This window comes from Nymphalis io, chromosome 1 (genome assembly GCF_905147045.1).
Source record: "Nymphalis io chromosome 1, ilAglIoxx1.1, whole genome shotgun sequence".
Taxonomy (NCBI): Eukaryota; Metazoa; Arthropoda; class Insecta; order Lepidoptera; family Nymphalidae; genus Nymphalis; species Nymphalis io.
This window is the reverse complement of record NC_065888.1, coordinates 2,037,602-2,061,018: the sequence shown is the minus strand read 5'-3', so window position 1 is coordinate 2,061,018 and position 23,417 is coordinate 2,037,602. Positions and strand designations below refer to the sequence as shown.

At 31.4% G+C, this 23,417-nt stretch overlaps 1 protein-coding gene across 1 annotated transcript; it reads right to left on the bottom strand.

Moving 5' to 3' along the window:
• Positions 1 to 18,244: 18,244 nt before the first annotated feature.
• Positions 18,245 to 21,545, bottom strand: LOC126772175 (GILT-like protein 2). The gene is made up of 5 exons (XM_050492399.1): positions 21,440 to 21,545; positions 21,270 to 21,349; positions 19,412 to 19,570; positions 19,057 to 19,239; positions 18,245 to 18,549 (listed from the first exon to the last, which is right to left on the bottom strand). The coding sequence occupies exons 1-5, from the start codon at positions 21,510 to 21,512 to the stop codon at positions 18,313 to 18,315; spliced, it is 732 nt and encodes a 243-aa protein (XP_050348356.1). The 5' UTR covers positions 21,513 to 21,545; the 3' UTR covers positions 18,245 to 18,312.
• Positions 21,546 to 23,417: the final 1,872 nt, after the last annotated feature.

Below are 23,417 nucleotides of genomic sequence, written 5' to 3'. Positions count from 1 at the left end.
TACTTTACTAACACTTAATGTTCAATTAATTTTGATTTGGTATGGCTAATATGGTAATTTTATAATACAATTAACCATAAATTTATTAAAGTTATTTATAAAAGACTCGAAGTCCTGGGATTGCCGGGCCTTTTATTCTAGCATGCCTCGAGATTTGAGACTTTGTCGACTTTGAAAATGTCGAGAGTTCCCAAACTCTAGTTCGTGAAGAGTCCTTACGTATGCGACGTAATTGGCTATGCTACTTTTTAATTCTTAGGACAATTTTTTAGTTGATATCTAATTGATGAATATGCGGAAACTAAAATCCATCGCAAACTGAGATACGAAGAGCATTCACGTAAATTACACTAATAATATACAATATAGTAAGTAGTAGTAACAGCTTGTGAATGTCCCACTGCTGGGCTAAGGCGTCCTCTCCCTTTTTGAGAAGGTTTTAATGTATAATATATATACAGATAATTAAAATGAGTATACATTTTGTTCTTAAATATAACAGTGTTTATTTCCACTGGTAATATTATTTACAGTTTGCTACTAAGTACTAGGAAGCTTTCACTAGCAAGCGATGGTAATTATTTGTATAAAGTTTGCGGGGATCGCGAGAATCCGCTTGACTAGGTGAGGGTAATGACGCATTGTTGTTCAACACAATCCGCCTTTTAATGAGAAGGACCGCTCCTACCGCATCTCGGAAGTCTCATCTGACATTTAATCAGCCTTTCATTTTGTTGATATTTCTATCAAAACATTTCTATTATACGCTGTATAATTTAAAATTAATTGAAACAGAGGTAACTGGGGATATTTTTATTTTTTGATAGAGTAATTATTACTTAATTTTAATTTATTTATTAAATTTTGTATGTAATACGACGATAAAAAAATCGGGTACTGTCGAACCACGTTCTTTTGTCGGTTAATAACTAAATTTTGAAACACAATATACCTACGTACCACTTGACTAATAATTGACATAGTTATCATGTTAACCGGAAAATTATGCTGTTATTAATGATAATATGTTTTGCAAATATAAAACATTGAATTATAAAAAAAAGTTTTAATATTTGTGATAAGGCTAAATATAAGATATATTTAGCCATATCACAAATATTAAAACGAAGGGGTCCAGAGTGGGCAAGTACTCAAGTAGTACCCATTATCAAATCAATTCACAGCGTTTAAACATTTACGTTTTTTTATTTTAGGTAGGCAAACGGGCTACCAGGTGGTAATTTTTATTTATTTATTTTGTTTTGTTTTTTTTTTTATTTATTTAGTAATAATAACGATATATACCTGTATGAATCTATTCTTCATCATCAATGCTATAGTTAAAACTATATTATTAAGGTGTTATAACCCTTGTACCTGTAATTATAATAGCTCAATGTATGGTTACTTTAATTGCAATGTAATTAATTTTTTATTTTAATACGCAGTAAGAAAAAAAAATATTTATATGAATAAATTAATTTTTTTTTTGGCCGTGGGTCGTCGTTGAGCCGAACGCTTAATACGATAAAAATATAACTGGTACGCTATTTTTCTTGCATGAATATGTATTTATCCATATAGTGCATGTATCTGTCTGCACTTTTATAAAAAAGAACAATAGCGCCACTTGTCGATGTGTCAATAATCCTTTGACGGTCGACGCTTTCAAACTGCACTTCCAAAGATCTTGAACGTTTGCTAGACTTCGCTGGAGGGTATAAACAAAAGATTACGGGTACTAGATGTAGTGTAGTTAATTTGTTAGTTAATCAGCGTTTGCTTCTTTAAATAACTCATATAATATATGGTTATTATTGAGGAGTGGAGCGCCCATATGCTTTATATGGACTTAACCGGCGAGTGGGTGGCGGACGACCGTGAGCCGTCGACTGGCCCGTTTGGCTAGGCCTCGCCCCACCATTGCGACACTACCTAAATAATAAGCTATTATGAATTTCACATTACACTTCAATAATTACAAGTAATATACTCGTTCGAGAGTGTAGATTATTTTCGCTTTCAATCAACAGCAGTTTTATAACACGCATCGTCTCGAATAAGAAAGGCAAGACGTAGATCTTCCAAGTAACAATTATTACAAGATTCATGTTTATAATTTTAAAATGACATATTATAATTTTATGTGTCATTTCATTAAGTCGTACATTGAATAAATTGTACATTGAGTTAATTGTGATATTAGAAAATATATAAAACTAATCAGATAGGAGACTTTAATAATCTTAGTATTGAAATAAAGCGAGTAACAAAAGATTGTTATTATTGCGTTTGCATATAATTTGTTTAAGATTTGTGATAGAATGGCTGCAATCCTGACAGTTGCGTATTGTGCCCGACCCTCGGGGTGAACGTTCGGTCCGGAGTCGTCGACTCAGGCGATAATTACTGTCGCTGCTCGCTGCGACATCTACCTACGCTTCGCCTGCCCTTCGACCGACCAGCTGGCTCCCTGACTTTTTCTGCTCTAATGTACTTAATACGTCTATTAAAAATAATTATCTTTTACTTACTTTCATCGCTCGATATTATTAATCTTTTTAATAGAAAAAGTCCGTTGAACCACTAAAATAAATCGTCAATTTAGAAACATTTTAACATTATACTTTTCCATATCTAGAATGTAAATTAGTTGGCAACTTTGAAGGAGCAAAGTGAAAGTACTTGATAAGTTTCGTTTTTATTTTTTTTCCGAAGTCGATGCAGCATGAAAAATAATGGTGAGTAAGTCGTGAAAACCTTATATATCTTTCAGGTTCGAGATAAATTATTTACAAAAATATGACCCCTGGTAGTATTTCTGCGTGAACGAGCATGTATAAGGTTCTTCGGGGGTGAATTCATGATGTTAAAGAGGTAGACTTTTGACGCTGTATTCTTTGGAATTTAGTCTGGGTGATAACACAAAAGATAGAGAGCCTGGACAGTCATTACGGAGTAATGATGTTTGTCTTAGTATCATAACGCCCGCACCTATAGATAAAATGAAGCATTTTTGAAGTTCGGATTATTAGAATTCTTTGTGAGAATTCTCTGATTAAGTTGTTTGTTCTCTGATATCGAATCAGAAATTGTAATTATGTTGCGGTGACGTCGTTCTGCTCTGAACTGTTTCATTGTTATTATTTAAGAACACGAACTCTTATAAACGTTTCAATCTTTACTTCGAAATATCATAGATTACTAAAATATCATTACAATATCAAATTTAAAACACTATTATTATTACCGTCTAATAATACCAATTTGCTACTTTATCTTTTAGTTGTATTTTTTTATAATTACAGTACATATTGGTTTAATCATATTCTGAAAAATGAAAAATAGTTTTGTTTTTTATAAATATTATCGCACTTTTATGAATAAGCAGGTATGAAGTATTTATTAAGTTACCAATTTTCTGTTACATTCTGTCTTCCATGGACATTTTTGGTAAAACACTAACCTCATATCACTATAGTTTATAGTTTCAGAGCAAATATTCGCTATAGAGTACGTTTATCTGTGGCATATTTTTGTACATACATTTTACGCTGTCGAAGCTACAAGTGACAAGGTACAAAACTTTGTACAAGAGGCTTGTCGTTCCATGAAATAGATACAGGAAAAATAGACCAGCATATTCTATCTTAAAATTGCAATTGAACAAGCCTATGCGTTGGGTCGGGTAATTATAAACGACGCCAAAAAATATAGTTGCTAAATAGCATTATTTGGTAACTTAATAATATAAAAATGTATACTATAATAGGATACGAAACACCATTGTAATTTACATATATGTGAATGCCTCTCCTCCAATGCTAATAGGATTTTGAGGCTAGTCGGGTTCACTTACATGGCGACCAGTGGACGATAATGGAACTCGCGTCCAACGGGATTTAAATAATAGGTCTCGAAGCAGAGCCGCCGTGCAACGCTTTAATCTCTATGCTCACCTGTTAATTTAAAATGACAAGTATCCGGTCGGACAATGGAACACGGAATAATTGAGTCAAATGTAATTAATCATCATCGAAAATACGGTCATATAAATATATCCTTTGTTGAGAACTTTCAATTTGATGAAACAAGTTTTTGTTATTTCTTTTTTTTATAATATTTAGGCGGTCAAGCAAATGAGCCACCTGTTGGTAAATGTTTACCATAGACATTGGCTCTGTAGGAAATATTAATCATTCCTTAAATCGTCAATGCGCCACAAATCTTGGGATCTATGTAGTTATGTCCATTGTGCATGTAGTCACACTGTCTTACTCAGCCTGCGAGTTGGAAAATAAAAATTCAATGTATTGCTGTTTGGCGGTATATTATATAAGCGGGTGGTACCTACCCAGGCTGGCTTGCACGAAGGCGCATTACCAAGTAAAGTTTAGTTCATATTACTCTTAAAATTTAATATGTATCTACGGGTGAAGGTCATTAACATTAACTCGACTGCCTTCTTAAGATATATAAAAAAAATATCTCAACTTATGCTTATGAAACAAAAAGACAGAAAAAAAAGATAGAATACATTTTCTAATTATTTTGGATTATGTTAGAGTATAGGCAATTCAACTCAACTATTATTCAGATTGAAATCCCACTTTTGTGTAAAATAAACTTGCCTTCATCATGCAAAAAAACGATATGAAAATCACCTTTAATAGACTATAGAAGAAACGTTGGTTGCGGTAAACAATTACTATTTCTATAAAGATTAATAGGCATTTACGTTTATCTTTATTCAATTTCAAATACAATAATCGAATACCAAGTCTTGGTGGAAAAACTGGTAACCTACATTCGTTAGATGGATCAGTGGACATTGAAACAGCGAGCGCGGGCGTAAGGTCGTGCTCAGTGTTGCAGCCAGTGGCCATGCTGTGACGCAACCACGCGTGACCGTGACATCAGCTCCACTTGGCGCCATATCCGCGACACCTATGATGGATTACCTCGCAATCCTTTCCATTTCGTTATAAAAATGCGTTGTCAATAAAATATTATTAAACAACATAAACAAGAATGCATATGTCGATTGGTCTTCAATTATATTTTACTGTTACTGTTTTAGATAGAATATACTATTAGTTCGAGAATCACGCAAAAACTACTAGCCCGTTTTTGATAGGAATTTTGTCTCATTACGATGAAGGGAATCGGAGATATGACATTATAACAATAAAATTACTTAAGTTAAATTTACATGTAGTAAACTATTTATGCAGGCAAAACCACGGCCATGAGGTCGTTGTTTTAATAAAATGTAAGAAAATAATTGTATCTACTTATTTAGAATCAGGATTTACTACTATCATATATTATTTTAATTATGTCGTTGTATAACTATAGAAACATATTTTAGTTATAGATTTATAATGAAATCTTGAAATAAAACTTTTATTATAAATTATAAATTAGGAAATAAAGAAACAAAAAATCCAAGTTGAGTACGTCGTATAAAATAAAAAGAGAAAGTATTTATCATTAAATGAGACACAAAACCCAATTTCTACTCTAGCATGTTGTTTGACACCTTGATTTGTGAGTTTAAAGCAGGAAGTGCGGTGTGATGCCGTAATTAAGAGTCGACCAAATTATATGGAGATCGTTTTACGACGTCCACGTTTATTGTAGGAGCTGCTGAAATTTCATCGATAAGGTACCCTTTTGTGATGTTTTAAAATAATCATCATCCTCATCATCAATTAAATTGCTGTACCTATACAGTTAATCAAACATGTACTTACTAAATCAGTGTGTCTGACCTGTTTCTTTCTACAGTAATTTTAAGTATAAGATGAGCTGGCCAGGAGAGAAATTGCCTTGTAAAGGATATATTTTTTTTATTTTTTTTATAAAGGCAGGCGAGCTAATGATCCTCTTGACGTTAAAGTGACGTACGCCCATAGATGCAGTAGGAAATATAACCAACACCGTCAATACGCCGGCAATATCAGGATCGAAGATGTGTCCCTTGTGCCCGTAATTATACTGGCTCAATCACCATTCAAACCGGATCACAGAAATACGAGGAACCTGTACATTTGACATTTGATATACAAAGAAGTTAACAAGTAACTAATGCGTAGTAGTTTAGTAGTTCGTTGCAGTCATTATTTCTTAGCAACTATGTACTGTTTTATTAAACAAAAACACACGTCACACAAATAATTACCTTTATGTGGTATGATTACATTTAATCTGTAGTAGCTGTATATTAAATTAAATATATTTTTTGAGTTGATCAGTAAAATCTATCAGATTTGTATTCATGTGATGTGATTCATATTTTCGATTTGCTTATTTAATTCAAACGACATACGTTAATATGTTATATAAATATTGTTATCAGAATCTGTCGGCAATTGACCTTAAAATATTTGATAACATCGAATTACTGATCGTTATCAACGTCGCCTACAAATCGTCATAAATTCATTTTGATACAATTTTATTTATATAATTACGAGTAGTTAATACAAGCTACAAGCTAATAACCGGCATAATTTGGAAAGTCACTTTTTTTTGTATAGGACTATCCGATACGATCCGCGCCATCTATTCTAAATTACTGGCATTATGCCAGAAACCTTCACGTAACTGCCAACAATAACAGTACAATTTAACTAAACCGAATTAAACTGAATGTAAATGGACGCTAGAATACAAAGAAAAGCAAAAATCATTTTTATATATAATTAAGTTTTGAGAAGAATTATCCAAAATATATATAATGTGACACGTTAATATATCAGTTGATATATTTTGTTACTATTTATTTATATATAAACAGATGTAGTGAGATGTAGATGGGTTGCGTGTGACGGAAGTCGGTCGGGACGTTTATCGGTGAAGCGAGCGACTGCTGCTGTATCACAGGAAATAGTGGTCAAGCCACTGGACCAGAGCTATTATACATATTAACAAGCACCATTCCAACGCGATAACAATGTTATTGCATTTAAACAAGATAAATCATTGTTTATAGCGAATAATATACGAATGACATGGTTAGAAAAGAAAAAAAAAATATATATATATATATATTATACATTCTTTTTCGGGAAATAATTTGTTTAAATGAATATTAAGATGTATATTTTATACAATTTCCTATTAAAATTTGTTATATAGACAGAAATAATACACAACTAAGTAACTCCAGATTAATTTTTACAAACATACAACGTAGGTATTCACATAGTTGATTTAAATGTATTATGTTATGGATATATATATTCGATTCATGCTATCGGTAATCGCCGAGTGAATGAAGTTGTAGTTTTTTTTTATTAACAGGATTGAAATATATGCGAACGAGACAGGAGCATCCGTCTATACTCTATTTATCAATGGGTCAAAGGCTGCAACGTTTACTTCTATGATTTATAATGTTCATACAGTAAACATGGCGTCTGCTTATCGGCTGTCCCGGCCATAAGTTCCTCACCCCTACTCTGTACGCAACACGTGTCCTGATTTTACCGTTGATTGAATTCTTTAAATCGAATATTTAAAATCATCTTATGTATAATCATACTAAGCTATTTATTATATTGTAGTAAACAACTTTTTTTTTTTTTTTTTTTTTTTTTTTTTTTTTTTTTTTTTTTTTTTTTTTTTTTTTACTTTGTGTACATATGCACTTGGTATTTTTGCACTTTCATATTTCTTATAGAAGAGTGTCAATGCTAGTTCTTCGAGATTATTGACAATTTCGTTACAGTTTAGATTTCATAGCTCCAATCCGGAGTTTGAATTCAGAAACTCGGGATCTCTTGCTATAAGTAGAGAAGTTTATTTAATATTTATTGCAGTTATTATATTTCAATATTATTTTACTACTAGAATGAAAGGTGAATTTTACTCATCGCAATTCAATTTATTACGTCGCTGAACATCGAAATGTCTCGGAAAATCGTAATAAATATTGTAAATGAGAAAAAAATCGTCGATGAAATATCATCGCTTGTGTTATAACATTTCATACTATATAACTCTGAGATTGTTATCGCGTATATTTATTTATTGTTAAACCATAAACATTGTGCCCGTACATTCTTTAATTTAACATACATATAACTCGAACGTAATTAATTAAAACGTCATATAAATATACTTGTTTTATAAAAGTAAGCGAATCATAATTTTATTTCATTGCAATTAAAAAATAAATTGTGGATGTGTGTTACGTGTGTGTGTGTTGGTTTGTTGCAATAATAATGACATAAAGATTGAAAGTTGAAAATGAGTTACTGATTTCATTAATATAGTGATTTGTTTATCGTGAGTACATAAAGGCAATTCTGATTGATATATTGTCCACAATTGTAACGACAACAAAATACTGATTTACGTAAATAACATTTGCACCATCGATGAGCTTATCAGTATTTGATTTATGTTTTAAAGATATTTATTGTTTCATTTATGTGCATATATATGTAGATGGATGTGTGGGGTGACGCGTGTTGATACAATATGAAATAAGTGGTGAATTGAGGGGAACGACCTATAGGCTTTGTGCGAGATGAGAACACGTAATACGAGGCGCAACTACGGTGCTATTGTAATATTAGTTGTATAATACTAAATTTTAATTCGATCAGACCTGTAGGAGTTTCTTACATCCTTTTAACATTTAGAAAAGATCTGATGATAATCTTCAAACAGCTGAACTAATTTTCTTTAATCACAGTTTAGAACACTGTTGATCAAGTTACCTATCAAACAAAACATAACAAATTCTAAATAGATTTATACGTTTAGCAGCTACAAGGTCACAGACAGATACGCACATACACAGGTGAAATTTGTAACATCCATTTTTCTTTGGGGTTAAAAAATCAGTGTGTAAAACTAGTTTGAAACTACTTTCTCTTGAGAAAGTAAGAAGAAGAAGGAGAAGGTGTCTGAAGTTGAGGAAAAACCGATTATCATGGTATGGATAAGTGATGCAGATGATGAGTGATGTCATATGAGAATAGTGTTAAGCTGCGTCTCTACCAAAATACCAGACAAGACAAATTTTTCAAAGAAGTAAACCGACAACAAACAATATTGCTAACTTTTTTAATTGTCAAATGTCTCTGCTTAATTACCTCAAGCTGTCGACGAAAATTGTTACAATATTGTGTGAATATTATAATTTTCTAAAAAAATGCAAAAATGCAATAAACGTCACCTACTATTTTAGTGGAATGGCGTTAGGTATGAATGAAGACTGGCTTGGCTGTAAGCCAACAGAAAGTATGAAAATTATATGAATAGTGCGGGGTGACATATGTAAGACTAACTGGAGATGCAGGGAGAGGGCATCGTCACAGCGTCAACCCCAAATGAGTGGGATAAGGGCAAGCGAATGATGATTATATATAGATACAAATATATTTCAACACACATTGTGGGTTTCGGGAAATTGACTGGAACCGAGAGTTGCGTTGCTTAATTAAATTTATCTCCGGCGTGCGATCCCCTTCTATCTTATAAAGAAAGGAATAAAAAAACGTATAATAATAATACTATAATTATTATAATTTGTAAATATAAATTCCAAAACATTAGAATTTAAATTCGTAATCGATGGACTAAACAACACAAACGTCTTTTAACAGTTACCTATTAAGATCAAAGAATTATATGTACATTTTCATATATATATATATCTTAATAAAAACTGTTTATTTAATGAACATTCGTCTCATTAATTCTTGAAATGTATACTCTTGATTGACAAATACTACTCAGCTCACACTACTCAATATGTAGTATCTTATCATGCTTAATGGTATATTAAAATTCTCTTTCAGCGAATATAAAGGTTTATGAAACGTTTTAGGATTGTTTAAAGTAAAGCGAAATACTCAGATAAATCTTGTTAAGTAATTTTATTTTATTCTGTTTTACGTAAGACCTATTTATGATATTATTACTCTACCTATGTAAGATAAGTCGCAAGAAGGTAAATTATGAAAAGATATGAGAATATTGCAACTGTAATTCTTTACTATATTTGAAATAGTAAAAAATAGCTCATTTCACCACCTTGCTCCACTGTGGGTTAGTAATTAGTTGTAGATAATTGGCAGAATTTTACCCGAAACAGATTTCTTCACAATATTTTCCGTCATCGCTAAGCACTAGATTTAATATAAAAATACAATAAGCACTTAAAATCAATGGTATTTCGTCAACTTTGAACCCGCTGTCTTCAGTTCAGATCTAGTTATTTTCTATCTGCCATAGTTTAAAAGTCACATAATTTAATCAACATATAAATATACTGAGACCGATTATAGATTGGCATAAAACACTTGAAACAGTTTCGTAGTTGACAAGACATTATAACAAAACTCGTGAAATATGCGCGCCGGATAGTCATTCCGCTACCGCTCCGCGCGCCTTCACAGACGTGCGTTGGTTCATTAATTTGATCATGTTATTGTTCGTTATTCCGAAGCGAGAGTCTTTGAGACTTAGCAAGTCTAATATTATTAGTAACGAAGGCCATCTCAGAAAATATATCCATACAAGTATTAAAATTACTTAAATCGAAAATAAATAACGATAATATATTTTAAAGTTATATATTTATAATATTACTTTAATAATGGCGATGGTTAGAGCACCCGAATCTTAAGCGTCATGTGCTTAATCTCGTGCTAGTCGGTTAAGGAAAACATCGTGAGGAATGCATGTGTCGGTATTCAACAAATGTATTCGCTATCCCGCATTGGAGCAGCGTAGTGGAATATGATGCAAAAATTTCTCCTTGAGAGAAAAGGAGGATTTAGCTCGACATCGGGACATTTACAGACTAACAGTCTATTATAACTAACAGTTTATTATAACTTATTATAAGTATTTACAATTGTCGAGTATGTACGCGCAGTCACCAGACACACTGTTCCGATTTTGCATGATTCAATGCGTTGTAACGTCATCGGAAAGGCGCGCCCGTTTTTCCTTTCATCGTTGTCTCGGTGTTATTCATTTATTTTGCATATTAATAAAATTAATATTTTATTAACCGACTTCCAAAAAGTAGGGAACATATATATGTTTTTTTATATGTGTCCAGATATACATTTTTTGTTTATGAAAAGATTTTGATGAATCTCTTACCGTTACGTGAACCTCCAAGGATGTTCCATTTTAATTTTTTGGCAAAGGACATTGTTAATTTTATTTAAAGCGTACATTTAGGCAATTTTTCTTTAGACATTTGTATTTAAGAAATATAAATTATGCATACTAGTATGTTTTATTGATCGAGTTTGGAAGAATTAGCAGAATTTCTTAAAACCTTGAATTGAAATCATAGGAATGATAATAGCGTTAATGAGAATTGACCTTTCTGCTTCCGACCTAGATGTTAATTAGATAAATGGTTTTCCTTAATGTTTTGTGGCAATTTAGATATTGTTGTAATATAGGAAATCAAACGCGAACTTTTCCTCTCATTACGATAGTAATAAGATTAAAATTAAATTAAATAAAACAGGAGACAGTTGTAAATTATAAACATAGCTGGGAACTAAATATTAATAAAATACAATTACGTATCAGGATACGTGGATCTACCTTGGGTCTGATGACATTTTGACACGATTGAATTCATTATTCTTTACTAGCATAGCGTGGAATAAGTTCCAAGCGTTCTTCTTAAAAGGAGAGGATGCCTTAGCCTTATTACAAGGCATCAAGGCTGAGATATCTTAAATTTTAATAAACATAAATGCAAAACAAAACGATCCTTTGTTCAAATAACAGTGATTTTAAAAACGTGCAAAACCAAACGCTGCTGTCGAATAAACGAGTTCTTGACTCGAATGCTTTTAAAATAATAATCAATGCTATTTTCGCTCTATAATTCTCGTTCACTCCCTGTAATTCTGTTCAGACAGGATCTACAGGCTAGTTGTAACCTGTCCGTCGTTTCTGTTAAGAAAGTTGAAACTAATGCGTAGGTTTGTATAAAACCTACACATAAAATCGAATAAATTAAATACATCATAATCAGTAAAATATTCGTTTATTCCTTATTAGGAATTTATTATAAAGGAACATGAACGAATGACTCGTTCTTGTGAATTCTGTAACATGACGATACAAAAGTGCCCTTATAAGCTTACTTGAATAAAGAATTATTTGATTTGATTTGACCTGTTCGTTTTACAATGTCGTTGTGTCATTCATACACATCATTAATTAATTATGGTATGTGTATCATTTTCATTCGTTTTATTTTTCTCAAGCTGAATAAAATCGTTGATGAAAAATAGTATTTTTTTATCGCAGACTGATACTTCCCAGCTGCACGTGGTTTTCGTTTGGCACGCGTCATCGGGCGATGTGCCAAGTCAACGGGAGACTAAAACGCCATTACATATTCTCTAGCAACTGATTTGTTTTCGTTCAATGTCGATTGTGGTGTCACTCTCACATATATTAAAACAGACAAGGATAGCTGGCGTGCGACTGCATAATCCCTCGGATGAATGGCGACGCTTCGACTGACCGGGTATGGGTCGTATACGTCCCCCACATCTAGCCAACCCTCTGTTATATAGAAAAGAAAGTAAGAGCCTCGTTTCTTTCTTTGTTCAGCTATAGTTCTCTCAAAAAATTAAAATATATGCAATGTTTTGTTTGCGACTCTATAATCATTGAGTTCCATAGAGTACTAACGAAACGCGGCAGACGTTGTATATATAATATGTATTATATACCAATTTTCGTAGCGATCGGTTGAATAGTATATAATTTTGTATTCTGCAGCGCAAACTAGCGGCGAGTTAAAACAAAGTGGATAATATAAAAACCCTTATAATATGAATATATATATATTTGTGTGTGAGTTCACGGTTTTTGCACAGCCACTGTCTAAGTCTATTAATCTTAAACATATACACCAACATCCATTTTTTATACGTAAATTTATATAGAATATGTAACTTTCAGAGTAATAAATTAATTAAACGAAATGTAATATGTTACAAAAATTATAAATAATTTCGACGGTAATGAAACAAGAGTAGCAATAAACTTTACTGTTCCTCATATTTCTTACGGTGTGTATATCACATTGACATTATAAGTTATAAATGACTTAAAATTGGTTTTGTACATAAAATATGATTACTCATTCACTAAATATACATTAAGTTTTAAGTAGTTTGTACATTAGGACTGCGAAGCGGAGCGGAAGTGTTCTTTAAGAAACAAAAATCACGAGTCGCGTAGCTTTAATTTTCATTAACGGATAAACTTTTATTAAAAATATAACTCCTCGTCCTATTCCCTCTGCTGATGACTGACAAAAGGGCTGGTTCAAAGTATCTGAATTGTGATTCAAAGGAGAAATGCTGCTAGCAGTCTTGCCACCATTGCACGCGGGAATGATTGGAACAGTAGCTTATTTTAAATTGTATTTGTATATATTTAGGGCCTTAGTTTAAATAATTCTCTCGGATTAAATAATTAAATACCTCTTAAAAGTATTATATTTGTAATATGGTCGTGGTTGTAAGAAGTTTAATAGTATGCAACAAGAACTGATTCGCTTTTATGTTACACATAAATCATAACTCCGTAAAACGTATTTCATTTTGTTTTTTAATATTAATATCGTGTGTCTTAAGGTTTTTGGTATTGGTAAACATGATATTTAAAAAAATAAATATAAAGAAATAATAATAATAAAGAAGGGATCTTTGCAAGATTATAATATAGATGATGAAAAAACATGAAGCTTTTATAGTCAGATATCTTTTAGGTAACTGCTGTGAATCTTGTTGGTTATTCTCGGTATAATCTACATTTCGAATCGGTGGTAGCTGTACGTTGATATTATTTTTGTAACATGATTCAACCTTCAAATCAGAACATAAAATCGATAAACAATACAAAGTTTGGCAGTGGAATAAACGATGAGTGGGTGGTAACCACACCGATGAGCACATAAATAACCCTGGTATAGTTTCAAACGATATTGTATATTCTACTATTTAAATAAGTAAACGAAACAAGGAAAATAAAACATATGTATTAGAAATATGCCATCCTTGTTATATAGGTAGTAATAATGTCTTAATCAAATATATAATTTCTTGATAGAATATTTAATAAAATTGCTTATATGACGTGCAAATTTTGTGATAGAAGCTAACATATGACGCATAATGTTTTAGTTTAATTTAGAAATATCAGAGCGACCTCGGATTGCTGTCATATTAAGTGACTGATTAAGGTTAACTCTATTTATATGTATATAACGTATGAGTAAATACATACAACTGTTGTAGACCTTGATCTTGTGGTATGTTCATAACGATCCGCCATCTTATCATTACAATATATATTATAAGTGATTTATTTTTGCCGTGTCATACATATTATTATGTATATAATAATATGATTATATTATATAATTATATAGCTTTTATAAAAAGCAGCGATTTTATATATAGTCTTATATAGTATTTATAGAAAAACTAATTTATATTTTTTTAATTGCCAAATAATTATGACTGATAAACGTTTTAATAAATACGCAAAGACTACTTAAGCAGAGTGCTTTAATCGGTGCGTTACCTACCTCATACGAGTGTTCTCAGAAATGAAAGAGGTTGCAAAGCTGCTTCGATGTATATAAAATCAAAATTATCGACTATTTATCAAACTATTCTCATATCACATAAAAAGCATAAAGAAGTGCAAATATAAAACTTGTTTTTTATTCTTCCGTTCTAGTTGGAATCCTGACTATGTAAATTGATTCTCAGTCAGAATATTAGCTTGTTTATAAGACAACATTTTTGTTGTTGTCTTATAAAAAGACCGGAAGGAGAAATAAAACAAATAATCAAATCGTCATAAATGAATAATACTTCAGATTGCAGACACTCGTATTTAATGAAAGAATAAACCGTTTAAACTAGATTTACTTAATTTATAGAGTATAATTAAACCTCGCCAACAAACTTCCCTGGGACTTAAGGTAACAACTTACCGTTATGTAATGTAGATTGTGTCTGCTTCTTTAATTGAATCTCAGGGACATTTTTAACTTGACGTACGTACATAATTTTTTTTTATAGAATAGCTAAGCGGACGAGCATATTGGACACCTGATGGTTAGTGGCCACCAACGCCCTTAGACATTGGCATTGTAAGAAATGTTAACCATCGCTTAGATCACCAATGCGCCACTAACCTTGGGAGCTAAGATATTATGTCCCTTGTGCCTGTAATTACACTGGCGCACTCACTTTTCAAACCGAAACACAACAATACCAAGTACTGCTGTTGTGCGGTAGAATGTCTGATGAGTTAGTGGTATCTACCCAGACGAGCTTGCACAAAGCTCAACCACCAGTAATGGGACAAATTATAATAATCGGTCAGTCAATTAAAATTCAGAACGATAAATAAAATATTAATTTTATAATTAAAAAATTGTCCTTTTTTAAAATTAATAGTAATTGAAACAAATAACTATATTCTTAGGTATTACTAGTTGCTTCACGCGGTTTCAATCGCGTTAAACGTTACTGCTCCGCCAGCGTATATATACATATATACATCACTTGCAAAAGAAATTACAATTCGGACTGATAGTCTGAGATTAGCGCGTAAACAATCTTTTTACCTTTATTTTTTATTAAATAAAGATATACCTAATTTATAAATATCATGACGGTGTCTTTATCTTTAAGGACTTAGTCAAGGTATTTTACGAAGGAATGTCTAATGATGATGAAACAGTACAATATTCCGTCGAAACTTTTATTGTTCATGCATAATATTTTACGGCCAGTAACAGTCTCACTACAATGGTCCGGGTTACTCATAAGAAACGAATATTTGAAATGGTTTTCGAGTGATTCATTGCTGGAATATGTGGAAGTAATTTTATAAATATGTTATCATTTCTCTTTATTGTGTAGAATAGGAAAATAAACTTTAAAAGAATCATAATAATCAGACATGGGATTATCATAATTAATGAGTTCAAGTAATTTAAAACGATATTTTGTCTATATATATGTCTGCAGCTGTAATATAAAATTTATTTTACGCCTGCTAAAACTTTATGGGCAATTTCTGAAAAACACCCATTTGATATCAATATTTTACTAGCTGTGCTATTCTGCAAGAGCTCACTTCGTATCTTCGTAAATATTATAAACGATGTATGGTGTTACACTATTTTGATGCTTGTATCCTTCAAATACCTATTGTAATTATTATAATCAATGTCGCATATCAGATATTTTACTATCGTGTTTGGGATAAATTTTGAGTTTGTTCTTACAGCTTACTAATCTGTATGTTTTTTTATTTTTACATTTAGAAAATATTTATATTATGTTTATATTTATATTATTAATATTAAGTTTTTAATACATTTTAAACAGCTGTTATTGTTTGGTTTAACTTTTTAAATTTTTTTTTTGATCAACAAATATTAGTTGACTAAAATGGAAAGTCGGTTCATACCTGCTATAATCTCTGAGTTCGATTCCTTGTTTCTTAGAAAGATATTTATATGTAGGTATGTGTACCTCGTTGGTCTAGAATCTAGATTTTATTGCATAGTATGATTATAATTAAAATCAAGTAATACCCATATTACAAATATGTTTTAAATGTATTTCAGTACATATATGTATGTAATAATGTAACTTCCTAAACTAAACTGTTTAAAACATAATTGTTTAAAACATAATTGTTTAAAACATATTTGCGAATTAGGATGAGCTATATTTATTTTCAGGAGTTATTGGTTACAAATACTCCGGCAATGTTTTAGATTTACCTAAAGGTTTTACGGTTTGTTTATTGTGGAAGAATTTCACCTTATTCATAGTCTCAAGGGAGCTCACTCGTTTAAGATATTTTTTTTCCAATTTTTTATCTTACAATTTGTCACTTAATTTATAATTTCCAAATATACTATTAAGGTAAAAGTATGTCATATTAAAAATTTAGATTTTCTATATATATTTTTTTCTGTTGCATTATCATTAAATTTATTTACATATATCATTTTGTCATTCTTGAGTTTTCCTTAAAAAACCTCTTCAAGAAATAGGGTAGCATCTTTTTTACTTAGCTTTCTTTTTTTTCTGTTACGCATAAAAACTGTTAGTCAGAACGAATAGGGTTACCTTTAGGACTGTAATACACTGGCTCATTCACCCTTCATTATTTTATTGTTAAATTTAAACCAGACTGGCAATTGGGCCACCTGATGGTAGTGGACAACAATGTCCTTACTGACCGTCCTTTACGTCACCAATGTGCCACCAACTTTGGGAACTAAGATGATATGTCCCTTGTTTCTGTAGTTACATAGATTCAGTCTCATTACTGCTTGGCGGTAGAATATATGTTGAGTAGGTGGTACCTATGCAGATGGACTTGCATAAAAATAACTGTACAAATGAATAATACTACTCAAATTATAGTTGTAAAATTATCAATTTAGAATGTCCGCTCACAAATAACAAAGCAGTTTTTTGGCACAATACCATGATTTGTAAGAAACTAGCATACGTGATACAAGTTCCCGACGTCTAGCCGACTGTCGCGACGAGATGCTACAATTTGTCGTGAAATTCAACCAACAATGTATCTAAATCTAAATATTTTGATTTGCAGTTCACAATCGAAAACCTTTGTTTTCTTTTATGTTTTTTAAATTGGTGTTTTATAAAATTTTGACATATATGTATATGTGGTGTTGGAGGGTCTGTAGTCTGAATCCGACATGATGAGAGAGATCTGGCGTAGTACAGCGCAACTCATTACAGTAAAAAATGAAATATAATTTCACTTTATTTAATAATATCCGCCGAGAGCTGATCGTGAGGTGCCTTGGTCTTTGCGTGTTCGAATCGGGCAAGCACTACTAAATTTGTATCTACTTAATTTGTGTTTATAAATACAAAAGATGCATGGCAGTTGAGACGGCATCATGAGAACGATTAAACTTATATGTATCGGTTGAAAAACTGCCACACGTAAATCCGCAAGCTAGCATTGAATCAGCGCCGTGGAATAAGCTCAAACCTCGTCAAAAAGAGAATAGGTCTTAGCCCAACATTGTGACGTTTACAGGAGTATTCTTGAGCTTGTTTCTTACTGGTATTATATACATAATTAGCTTTTAAAGCAAAATAATCAATACGTAGTTATTACTAGGAATATAAGTACCAAACTACACACAGAAAGTCACGTTTTTATTTGAAAATAATAAATTATTTCATATTTTCCAATTAAATTTCATTAACGCATTCAGGGGAAGCTATCCAAATTCAAACATGGTTGCGGCGGATTGTCAAACTCTGCGCAAATAGCTTTCATGAAGTTGTTATCACTGTTCCACGGCTTACCGTTTATAAGAACGTACGGAACAAATGAGAAATTAGCTTTTTTACTTTCATCGCCGTAATATTTGAGAAGCTGTGATCCTCGTTCCCGCTTAGCACACGCCTTTATAGGACTCGAATCCAAGGCCATAGATGATGCACACTGAAATATAATAACTATTTGTATATTTATTGCATTTAATTCTATAATGTTATGTATTTGATATTTTCTTCGAGGAAGCATAATTTATACAGTAGCTACTTAATTTTGATTTGCACATAATTATATAAGTTCTTTATGTATATACTCATACGTAGATTTGTGATTTAATTTATGTAAAACGAAATGCTAATAGACCACTAAACGAATACGATACATAAATATATACACATACCTACACAGTAAAACACATACGACAAAACCATGAGCATTTTTATTTGTTGTTTTTTACCGAATTTTTATGTGCTTTTTAATTTTAATTTGGGTTTTTATATCTCATGTTCGGCGGTGAAGGAAAACATCCTGAGGAAACCTGAATTTGGTAAATAAAAAACTGCCACGGCAACCCGCCAACCCGCTTTGGGGCAGTGTAGTGGATGAAGCACAAAGCTCCTCGAAAAGGAGAGGAGGCCTTGGCCCAACAGAGAGACATTTATATGGTGTACTTACCCTATCAGCAGCATCATCGTTTGAACCGCGATCGCCTGCGGAATGCATCATACAAGCGTTAAACAGCACCGCCGTGGTAATATTTTGGAAATAATCGAGGGCGCACGCATGGAGCTTGTTACCGTAACACTCAGCAGGCCCGTGCTGGCACTTGAAGTCGTAATGGCCATTGTGTTCGAAAGTCTAATAAAAAGATCCGTTAAACTTAAGACTTACATATCTACTTATTTACTAATTTAGTATTATGTATCGGGTAGATTGCAATTACACATTGATTTGTCTCTGTAATCAGTAATTTGTCATTCGAAAGAAGAAGACAAAACGTTATGCAACTATTCATCGTTAAAACACTTACCTTTGCCTTACCGTATGGATAAGTATGTATGTTTAAGTATTGATTTAGCTTCTCTACAACAGGGCTGAATTTATTTTTGTCAAACTTTATGCAGTCTGGACAAAGACTTTCGTAATATAGCTTCACGTCAACCTTGGTACACTCTTCATAATTAACATACTGTAATAAAATAAAATTTCAAATAGGATATTTGTGATATCAACTAAAAATACTACTAAACAAATATACATAAAACTTACGTACTAGAAGATGCAATGCGTTTAGAGGAAGGTTTTAGTATAAATTATATTATATAAGTACCTGCGCTTCGCAGTATTAATACATTCAATTTAGACAACTGACGTGAAAATCATGTATTTCATGTTCTTGTATATAATAAAAAATCTAACCAGACCCCATATATGAAATATGTTATGTATTATTTGGATACTTAGTTTTTTTTGTACGTTAAAATATCAAAATTTATGTATGCTGTCTACTGTATTGGTTCTTAGTTTTAATTTTAATGTAACATTATACGGTGTATTTAATCTCCTTATGCGAGAAATATAGGTTTAATAAATCAATAATTTATACATTCTAGATAAATAAATGGTCATTTGCTTAAACAAAATAAATACACTTAAACAATCAAATTCAAACAGTCGACGTAAATAACAAAATCTGTGTTGGAGCTCCAATAAATATAGGGGTCTCACAAGGATCAATTCTTAGGTCATTCCTCTTCCTTATTTATATTAATGACCTATCTTATCTTGTCGGAAACTAATATTAGGTAGTATGTTTGCTGATGACACTTAATTATCGTTATTAGTAACATGACACTAATTAATGATACGACAAAGTAATAATGCTTTCTCTGAAATATAATAGTATATCGGTTGTATGTTTATGATAAAGTTATTTTGCTAACTAAATTTAAAGGACGTCAAGAAACTTAATAGTTACTCTAGACGATAAATATTCACGAGGTTAAGTAGAGCATCGTTTAAAAAAATGGCTTCTAACAGAGTATTTCTAAACGATACGCTAAAAGGTTCTTCGTATTCGTAACTTGGAACCAAGAGAGTCGTATTTGAGATTCGATTCGTAGACAGTAAATTGAAAAAAATTACTCTATGGCATTATATAAAATAAATTTGATAACAATATTAACACGTTAATTTTGCAATAAATATAGTATTATGTTAAATACTCCATGTCAACTCCTTCAGTGGGTTATTGTTTTCTGATATGCTTATATAATTGATTTCATGTTTATTAAAATTCGCCCCGTGGACTTTTTACTGAAAACAATTTGCAGAATAATAAAACAATTTAGATTATATTATAAAATTAGATTGAGTTAAATCAAAAATTGATTTATAATTTTGCAGTTTTTTATTATAAGACAAACTTCTGTATCTATCTTTATATCTACTGAGCAGGTTCTCAACAGTAGAACCCATGGACATTGGAATCACGTACATCGTCTTACATACTGACAAGCCTACTGCCACTTTAATTTTGCAAGCCATGTCAGCTACTCCGGTTGTTTTGAATATATTCATTCTTAAATTTAACCTCCAAAAAAATCCAAGCATAGCTCGCTCCATATGACACTGAACTACCTTGAATTTATGGACTAAAGCTAGAGATAGTGTCCACCTTTCGGCACCGTATGTCATTGCAGGTTGAGACTTAAGGTATGAAAAATAAGCCTATGTTCTTCCATAGGTTTCATAACAAATTTCATCAAAATCGTAAAAGTGTATCAGGCACACAGACAGAGTTTGTTTTGCAATTATAATATTAGTATACATATTACAAATTATACTAGTACATGTTTTCTTAACCGCGTCCAGTTAAAATAGCCTACCTTATCATTCAAAAAATATAAGTCATTTTGCGATAACTCGACTGCATTGCTGGCTCCTTCTAATATGTTAGACACATAATCTAAAAAAATATTCATTTTAATTGTTACTAAGATTAAAAAACTATGTTATAAATATTTTGTGCTCAAATAATCGAACACATTGTGCTTACCTATTTGAAACTGAGCTCCGACCGAAAGAAATAAATTAAACAAAGTAAACGAAATATAATTAAATAAAGTCATGCTGTGTCCGACCGTTTTCGCTGATACTGTAACACTGTGATGTTTAAATGTGTTATTATATTTATAAGCAGTTAAAAGCATTAAAGAACCGTTCACACTGTCTGTTAAAAGCCATTAGATTTTTTTTTTATAAATTTTTGTCTAAGACCTACGCAAATCTCGACGTTCCGGGGTGTCTGATCTCTACTGGGATTATGATAGTAAAGGAGTATAGAGTAACCTCTGTTAAAAATCACGTCAATACGTTTCTCTGTTTCAGCGGGAAAGAGGACAAGACAAGCCAACAAAGACTCTCGAATTAATAATTAATAAATTGTTAGTGAATATTTTAGTACAATGAAAAGAGAAAATTAAAAATACGAGTAAAATTTTAATAAATGTTAAATAAGAAAATTACCTTTAATTACTTAGGACCTTTGCGACTTAGATAAAACTTTACATCAAAATAATATTATTTGTTGTGTACTTTAACGGAGCTAATTAAAATTAATGCCTAATCAATATGCTCGTATGTTTCCCTCTATACTGTTATTTATTTAAATATTCAATGTTTATGATTACAATAATAAGAGTTATTATTTTAGAATTATTAGACTTAATATTATTTGCAATTAATTTTAAATAAAATATAAAACCGCAATGTTATCCTATTCCAACCATAAGAGTAGTGAAGACAGATAATCAACTTTGACATCGAATTGATTGACAGCGGTGCTATTCTGCAAGAGCTCTTTTTTATATTTGCCGGCAGAACAAATGACTCTACTCCACCTGATGGTAAGTAGTAGTAGAGTCCAAACGCGACGACGGCCAGTACAATCGGGAAGAATGTTCTGCACTAGCCGCCTTCGTTTAGATAATATAGAGCTCACTTCGTTTCTCGATCATAAATTTTGATAACCGACTTATAGTGATCTTATACATAGTTTAGGAAATGTTCCCACTGTCTATAATCATAGTCATTAGTTTAATAGCTTAGTTTTAATACATTTTGATTTTTTTTTAATCAAATCTTTACGTTCCGGCTTGGGATTCGGTTTAATTTTCTATTAAATTTTTTTTGTCGTCCCTTTGCCATGGGCCTGAACTGTCTCTGATCTTTACAATGATGGTTATGAGAGTAAGGAATATAGAATAAATTCTGCTAAAAATCACGTCAATGCGTTTTTTTGTTACAGCGGGAAAGAAGGACAAGACAATCCAAAAAACACTTTCGAATTAATAATATTAGTAAGGATTTTCGTTAGCGAATATTTTAGTACAGTGAAAAGAAAAAAAAAATACGAGCAAGTTTCAAACAAATGTTAAATTATAAAAATATCTTTAAAAACACTTATATGGACTTAGAAGTTTACGTCGAAAATAATTATTTGTTGTGTACTTAACGGAGCTAATTAAAATTGATACCTAATCAATATGGTCGTATGTTTTCCTATATCTTGTTATTTTGATAAATATTCAATATATATGATTAAAATAATAACAGTTATAGGTAAAATTATTTATTTATTTATTAATCCTTTATTGCACACAATTTACAAAAATTTAATAACATATAATAACAAGTATCTTAAGAACATACAGTATGCAAAGGCGGCCTTATCATTTATAGTGATCTCTTCCAGGCAACCTCTGTAAAGAGAAATGTTTATGTTTTTTTTTGCCAGGATAACTAATCGGGCATAGTGTGCGAATAACTTATACTTAAAATTTATTATTATTTTAAAACTATTACACTTCATTTCATTTTCAATTAATTTTAAATGAAATTTCTACAATTCACATTACTACACTTTATATATATAAGAGGAGTAAAGACATATAGACAACTTCGATATCGAAATAATTCAATATCTTTGGTCGAGATCTTGAATAATCTATGATATTCATTATGGATTCGCGAAT